This window comes from Adiantum capillus-veneris, chromosome 14 (assembly GCF_014529385.1).
Source record: "Adiantum capillus-veneris isolate H3 chromosome 14, ASM1452938v2, whole genome shotgun sequence".
NCBI lineage: Eukaryota > Viridiplantae > Streptophyta > Polypodiopsida > Polypodiales > Pteridaceae > Adiantum > Adiantum capillus-veneris.
In genome coordinates this window covers 144,721,737-144,728,035 of record NC_140944.1, presented here as the reverse complement: position 1 = coordinate 144,728,035, position 6,299 = coordinate 144,721,737, and the positions used below count along the sequence as shown (strand labels likewise).

The 6,299-nt window shown below is 41.6% G+C and overlaps 1 protein-coding gene across 2 annotated transcripts; it reads right to left on the bottom strand.

Moving 5' to 3' along the window:
• Positions 1 to 207: 207 nt before the first annotated feature.
• Positions 208 to 3,773, bottom strand: LOC147443295 (calcium-dependent protein kinase 13-like). Of its 2 annotated transcripts, XM_086529194.1 has the most exons (9): positions 3,569 to 3,773; positions 2,912 to 3,429; positions 2,614 to 2,737; positions 2,393 to 2,536; positions 2,145 to 2,297; positions 1,943 to 2,058; positions 1,679 to 1,846; positions 1,076 to 1,306; positions 208 to 1,000 (listed from the first exon to the last, which is right to left on the bottom strand). In XM_086529194.1, exons 2-9 carry the CDS (start codon positions 3,407 to 3,409, stop codon positions 839 to 841), a joined length of 1,596 nt encoding a protein of 531 aa, XP_086385320.1. In that variant the 5' UTR covers positions 3,410 to 3,429; positions 3,569 to 3,773; the 3' UTR covers positions 208 to 838. The 2 variants fall into 2 exon arrangements, with proteins under 2 accessions (XP_086385320.1, XP_086385319.1); XM_086529193.1 differs by having other exon boundaries at positions 2,912 to 3,772.
• Positions 3,774 to 6,299: the final 2,526 nt, after the last annotated feature.

Here is a 6,299-nt window from a genome sequence, read left to right as displayed (position 1 = left end):
ACCGAAAAAAAAGGGGGGTCGTAGCATCATCATTTCAAGAGGTGATAATAAGCAATGTGGAAGGCAAATATGTACCCGCACATGCGAGTGTGAGAGAGAGAGAGAGAGAGAGAGGAAGAAGGAGAAGAAGAGAGCTTTAACTTCGTAGGAACAAGAGACCTTAAAGATCTAGCCAGACTAGGAGAGAGAGAGAGAGAGACTAATGTGTGAATCTTTGAGTGTAGCAATATTGCCACTAAATGTTATGATTAGTCCGATGTATAAAAAAATTAACATTTTTGCTACCCTTCTTCACCAAAGATGGCAACAGCTAGCTGATCACTCCTTCAACCACACCAGCAAAACCATTGGAAATCACCATTGGAAATCTTTGAACTTTGGTGGAGATGGGGTGTTATTGACTGATCAGAAAGGACTCATCTTCGCCGCGCAAACTTTCACTATATTGACGTGAGTGCAACATACAGCAAGGCCTTTTTTAGCACTTACTCTACAATGGAGGCTGAGGTTCGACAGATTCATCAATGTCTCCCTTGATGGCATTTGTCGAAAGAATGTGCCCTCTCAAAAAATAAAGAATGCAACCACCCACATGCAGCTGTGTCGCGCTGTCCTAACTTACCATGCCTAGCTCATGATAATTGGGAGCTAAGCTCCCTAGAAAAGATGCCAAGTACAAATATGGTCTCTATGGTGCTCGAAGATACACCGCTTGACACAAAAATGGTCGTCTGCCAAAGACGATCGCAGTCAAAGCTCCGACTCCCATCTTTTGTTTCCAAACAATCAAAGAATCAATGTCCTCAATGCAATGTACACAAAGCCCTCCCACTCTCCGTCATTTTTTCTGAGTCACTTCTTGCATTTGAAGGGAGCCATCTTTCAATAGCTTAATGCTCAAGCTATTGAACCTTTCTCTCGAATAGTGGCGAGATGCTTTTCTCCAATCAGTGCCTGCTTGCATCATGCTCACAAACTCTTCATAGCTTATTAGACCATCCTGCCCAAATTTTCTTTTGTAAGAGACAGCCACTACCAAAAGTGCTTCAATAAAATGAAATAAATAAACACCCACCTTATCTGTATCCACTTCATGCATAATGTCATCTATTAGGGCTTCATCATCAGGACCCAAGTCCTCACTCAAGGTCTGTTTAAGCTCATGCCAGTCAATAAAGCCATTTCCATCTGCATCGAAATGAGAAAATGCCATGCGCAAATGCTCATCATTATCCATTCTTTGAAGCTGAACGGTCAATGCAGCAAATTTTCCATAATCTAGTGAACCATTCTTGTCCACGTCTGCCTGCAAAAGCCAAATATGGAACAAGTCAACCAACAAAGAAAGTACCAAAAATCAATGTATTCAAGAGAAAATGTTTAGGGAATATTCCTTAACATATTCTCTCACATGCTATTATCATGTGTATACTCTATACTAGCAAACGGCCGATCGGTGTTGGCCAGTGGCCAGTCAATCAATTGGCCGGTGGCCGATGGTTATGATCATCAAAAGAATGTGGCAAGACAATGCAACCCTTGCCCTCCTTGAGTGCACTCTGCACACCTATGTGAAATACTTTCTCCTATTCTATGCCCATAAATTAGAAAAGGGCATAATTCAGAGGAAACAACAATCATGCCGTTAGAAGTGATCTAGATATGATGCAGCACTTACAGCCTCCATCAACTGTTGAATCTCATTCTCTGCAAGCTGTGATCCAAGCTTGTAAAGGCCTGTTTTAAATTCTTCAAAACTCAACACTCCATTTTTGTTAGTATCCATCATGTTAAACATGTGCTTCAGCCCCTCCACCTCATCACCCGACAGAAGTTCTGCAATAACCTGAAATCCAATGTAAAAATAAAACGGTGAAAAATGCCATTAAGAGCCTTCTCTCATCTGCAAAGGATGCCTTGACAAAAGGGAAATAGCACACACCCTTAGAGCCTTCTTCTTGAGCTTATTCATGGCCGAAAACTGTTTCAGCCTTGAGCGCACCGTTTCACCAAGAGGCACTTCCGGTGCTTGCTTAGCATGTTGCAACCATGGATGATCTGCGATACAATAGATTCAGGGGATTATAATCTTCAGGAAATTAAAGACTAATTCTTTGGGCATGTAAGCTCCATGCGCAGCATACCTAGTACTTGTTGAGCTGTAAGCCTCCGCCTAGGATCAGCTTCAAGCATCAAACGAACAAGAGACTTAGCTTTTTCGGAAACCCGGGGCCACGGATCTCTTTTGAAGTCAATGACACCCCGCAGAATTGCCTGAGCCACACCCTGTTCAGTCTCTGCCAATGCAAAAGAATAAATTAAGCCAAACCACTTAATGGCCTCCAAAAAAATAAACACAAAACTGCAACATTTGCATGCAATATTTGACAACCTGCCCAAAATGGAGGCACCCCACAAAGCAATATATATAGGATGACACCCGCACTCCAGACATCCACCTCAGGCCCGTAGTTGCGCTTCAGCACCTCAGGAGCCATATAATAAGGACTCCCCACAATCTCAGAAAATCTTTCACCTGCAACAAAGAAGGTTTCATGCTTCAAGCACAGCTTCACTAAACAGTGAACAAGGTATTAACAAAGGACACCGTACCAGGTTTGAACAACACAGAAAGACCAAAGTCAATCGCCTTCAAAGGCGAATTCTCCTTCTTGTTTGCAAAAAGGAAATTTTCCGGCTTCAGATCTCGATGCATTACACCATGCTTATGGCAGGCCTACAAGGAAAAAATGCGAGTCAAATGAGCATTTGAAATTTCTGGAACAAACAGAGAACATAGAGGGTATTCGCACATCCCAAGCACACATTTTGTACATGCATATGTCATCAGGAATCAGTCTCAAACACATTAGCTGTCAGTTGGGTATAAAAATGGATGGAAATACATCACCTGAACAACTTCCACAATGGTGCGAGTCACATTTGCGGCTGCACGTTCATTGTAGTGACCCCGAGCTACAATCCTATCAAAAAGCTCACCCCCTTCACAAAGCTCCATCACAAGATGAACCGCATTTTCATCTTCATACACATGCTTGAGGGTGACGATGTTGGGGTGAGGAGGAAGATGATGCATGATGATAACCTCACGCCTCACATCCTCTATGTCCACAGCAGTTCTCAGCTTGCGTTTAGAGATGGATTTACATGCAAAGAGCTCCTGCGTTTGGCGGTCTGTACATAGGTATGTGATGCCAAACTCTCCGCGGCCAAGCTCTTTGCCGAGGATGTATTTATCTGTGATATTTAGCCCTTCTGGAATTGACAAACCATTAGCGAGATTCCTAAGCACAGTGAGCTTAGGGGCACCTGCTGTGTTGTAGGCCTTGACCTCATAAGGACCTGGTTTCTTGTTCTTTGGTCCCGGAGCACTACAGCAGTTTCCCATTTCGTGTGTGCGCGCATTCACTGAGATGTCAGAATGTGTCTGTATAGGATTAGTCAAGAGCGACCTTGCCGGATGCAAAAAACACAAGATCTGGGGAGCCTTTGTTTGATGAAGGGTATGAATATGGTTGTGCAGATGGAATCAAAATTCTTCTGGTACCTGCAGTGACGCAACCTAACGATGGCGGCAGAGCTCTGCGGTTTCTCTCCTTTCAAACGAGGCGCGTCTCCTGGCCGGTTCTGCTCGTACGCGCTGTCAGGTAGATAGATAGAGAGAGAGAGAGAGAGAGAGAGAGAGAGAGAGAAGGGAAAGAGAATGAGCGCGCGTTTGTGGAGAGAATGTTAGCCTAGAGAGATATCGCCGGCTGGCCCGGCTTTTTGTTGGCATGCATGGGATGATGGGCTGCGAGAGTGAGAGAAAGAGGACGAGTCTAAGAGGAGTCCGTGTGTGTGAGAAACGTCAAAGCTTCATAACCTGACAGCTATATAATCCATTTGATCGGCTCCACGTGGCATTTAACGGCCCAATAAAAAGAATCATTCGATCAGCCTGTTTGGAACTTTGAATCTTTTCACACAACAAACTCTTAGAGGGCTCCCCCATAGGCCCAATAATGGTGCCGTTAGAAGGCCCTTCGACCAAAACGAGAGCTCCCCATAACATGCTCACTGCCAAAAAGACCCGCTTGCAAGAGTACTGCAGAGTACCGTGATTGTTTTGTTGGCGGGTGCCTCAACCACCCCCTCCATCAAGCTTTCACCATTATACATTGCTCCATCTGGTTGCAGCAGCTCAAATCCAGTTTTGCAGGTGCAATGATGCATGATGAGATGACCTTGAAACAACTACAAATAGCGGCTATGGGATTCTGGAGCACCCTTCAATGCACCGCCTAAACGTCATGGGCCCTCCTAGGTCATGGACCATTTTGGGACATATGTGGGGCACTCTAAGTGAGCCATTTGTTTGTTATATTATGGCATTGAATGTGACCGACCTAGTGTAAACTAGTTTCGAATTTTGAGTAGACTGTGAACTTAGAGAAAGTTTTTTGGAGAGCACTATGTTAAAAAAAGAATCAAAATTTTAACGAGGACACACTTCTCGAGGCAATATACCTGTCACATTATTGTGGTGTAACTTTTCATCAAGTGTCTCTCAAACTCGACACCTGCGTGCAATGATGCAACTCATCTAACTAGCATTCACACATGAGTTCAGTGATCAAAAGGTATATATAGACCATGTTGGATGATGTGGCCACATCATCCAAGAAGAATCAAAATTTTAACGAGGACACACTTCTCGAGGCAATATACATGTCACATTATTGTGGTGTTACTTTTCATCACATAAATTTTATGTAAATATAAACGCCATAATTTTCCATATCAGTCAAAGGGCGTATATTTTTCATATTAGTCAAACAAAATAGAGATCTTTCTCTTGTTGATTTGGTTTCTAATTTTGTGGCTAGATGAGTTAGTATTGTCACAAATTCATGCATGGTAGACAAAGTAAGTTTAATTTGTGAGAGTAAGTGACCAGCTACCTCTCCTGTCATTTGTTTTGAGAAATTGGATTTTGAAATTTTTAAAACGGGGAAAGGATGGGTTTATAAAGGGGATGCCCATCCCCTTCATAAACCCATCCCCTACCTGGTTGGGGAGATACTAGGATTTTCAATCCATCTTGTTCACATTTGAATTTCAAGTTTTAGATTACTAAATACTATACTTCCTTTCAAGCAAGTATGGGCTTCCTAAATTTTGTATCAGTTTGTAAGCTTTTGCCAAGGTTACAAGGTCTTTGTATTGAGTTCACACATTGGTTCACCTTTAAATGGCACTAATTTCTCTCAATCCTAACACCTCCTTCTTGCCATAGTCCATCATGGTGATCTTGTATTTAGTCATGCCGGGGGCTTGAAGCATGATAACCATGATAACAATTGCCCCATTAGGGGGCTAAGAGACACAAGCACCACAAACCCTACAAAAAAGATGCATCAATTCATTTAATTGCATGGGGGGCTTGAAACACTACAACAAAAAGGTATTCCCAATTAAAAGGTCAAAAACTCAAAGATTCCAAAACATCCAAAAAACCTTGATTTAGTGTAATCCCACCTACAAATGGTGGGATCACACTAAACCTACATAGAGGAGTCATACCGATATGATTTCATGACCTTACATAGTGCAAAGAAACTCTAGCTACTAGTGCAAGGAAATTCTAAAGAGAAGAAAATGCTAAAAGAAAGGTAATGGAGAAGGAATGCACTCTACCACTTCTTTTATATGGAGATGAAATGTCTTCTGACTTTAGATTTTAATGGGCTTTTCATTTCCTACGACTTTTCATTTTCTATACTTACCCTTCACTTATGCATTTGAAATGTTTTGAAATTTTTTCTTATTTTTATGAGATTGGGGGGTCCTACTACAACAATTAAAAAAAGAATTGGTCATTCCTAGCACTTATAACATCACGTGAGAGTGATCCCTCATCCACTAGGCATGGAAGGCTCTTATGTGAATGACATGAATTTGCACACACATATTGCTATCACCAAAATATATAACCTATTCATGTCCATTCATTGCTATAGGCATTCATGTTAGCTTCTACAGCAAAATGTTCATATAAGATCAATATCACCATGAGTATAAGTCCTGCTACTTTTATCATTTTTTGGTGTCATGAAATCATTAATTATTGGCTTCACAAAGAATTTTTTTGGGTAGCAATTTCTTTCACACATAAGCTATAGAATAGAATAAGAGGTATCCATCTGATTTTAGTATATTGAAATGACTTAAGGTAAGAAACTAATCAAACTCAACAAGGCTTGAACTACAAAAGATATGTATTGATTGTTCAAATGATG

Coding starts and splice junctions, on each gene's coding strand:
- LOC147443295 (XM_086529194.1), bottom strand. CDS start 3,409: ATGGGAAACTGCTGTAGTGCTCCGGGACCAAAGAACAAGAAACCAGGT. Junction 1,847..1,942: donor TCAAGAAGAAGGCTCTAAGG/GTGTGTGCTATT, acceptor ATTGGATTTCAG/GTTATTGCAGAACTTCTGTC. Junction 1,307..1,678: donor TTCAACAGTTGATGGAGGCT/GTAAGTGCTGCA, acceptor TGGCTTTTGCAG/GCAGACGTGGACAAGAATGG.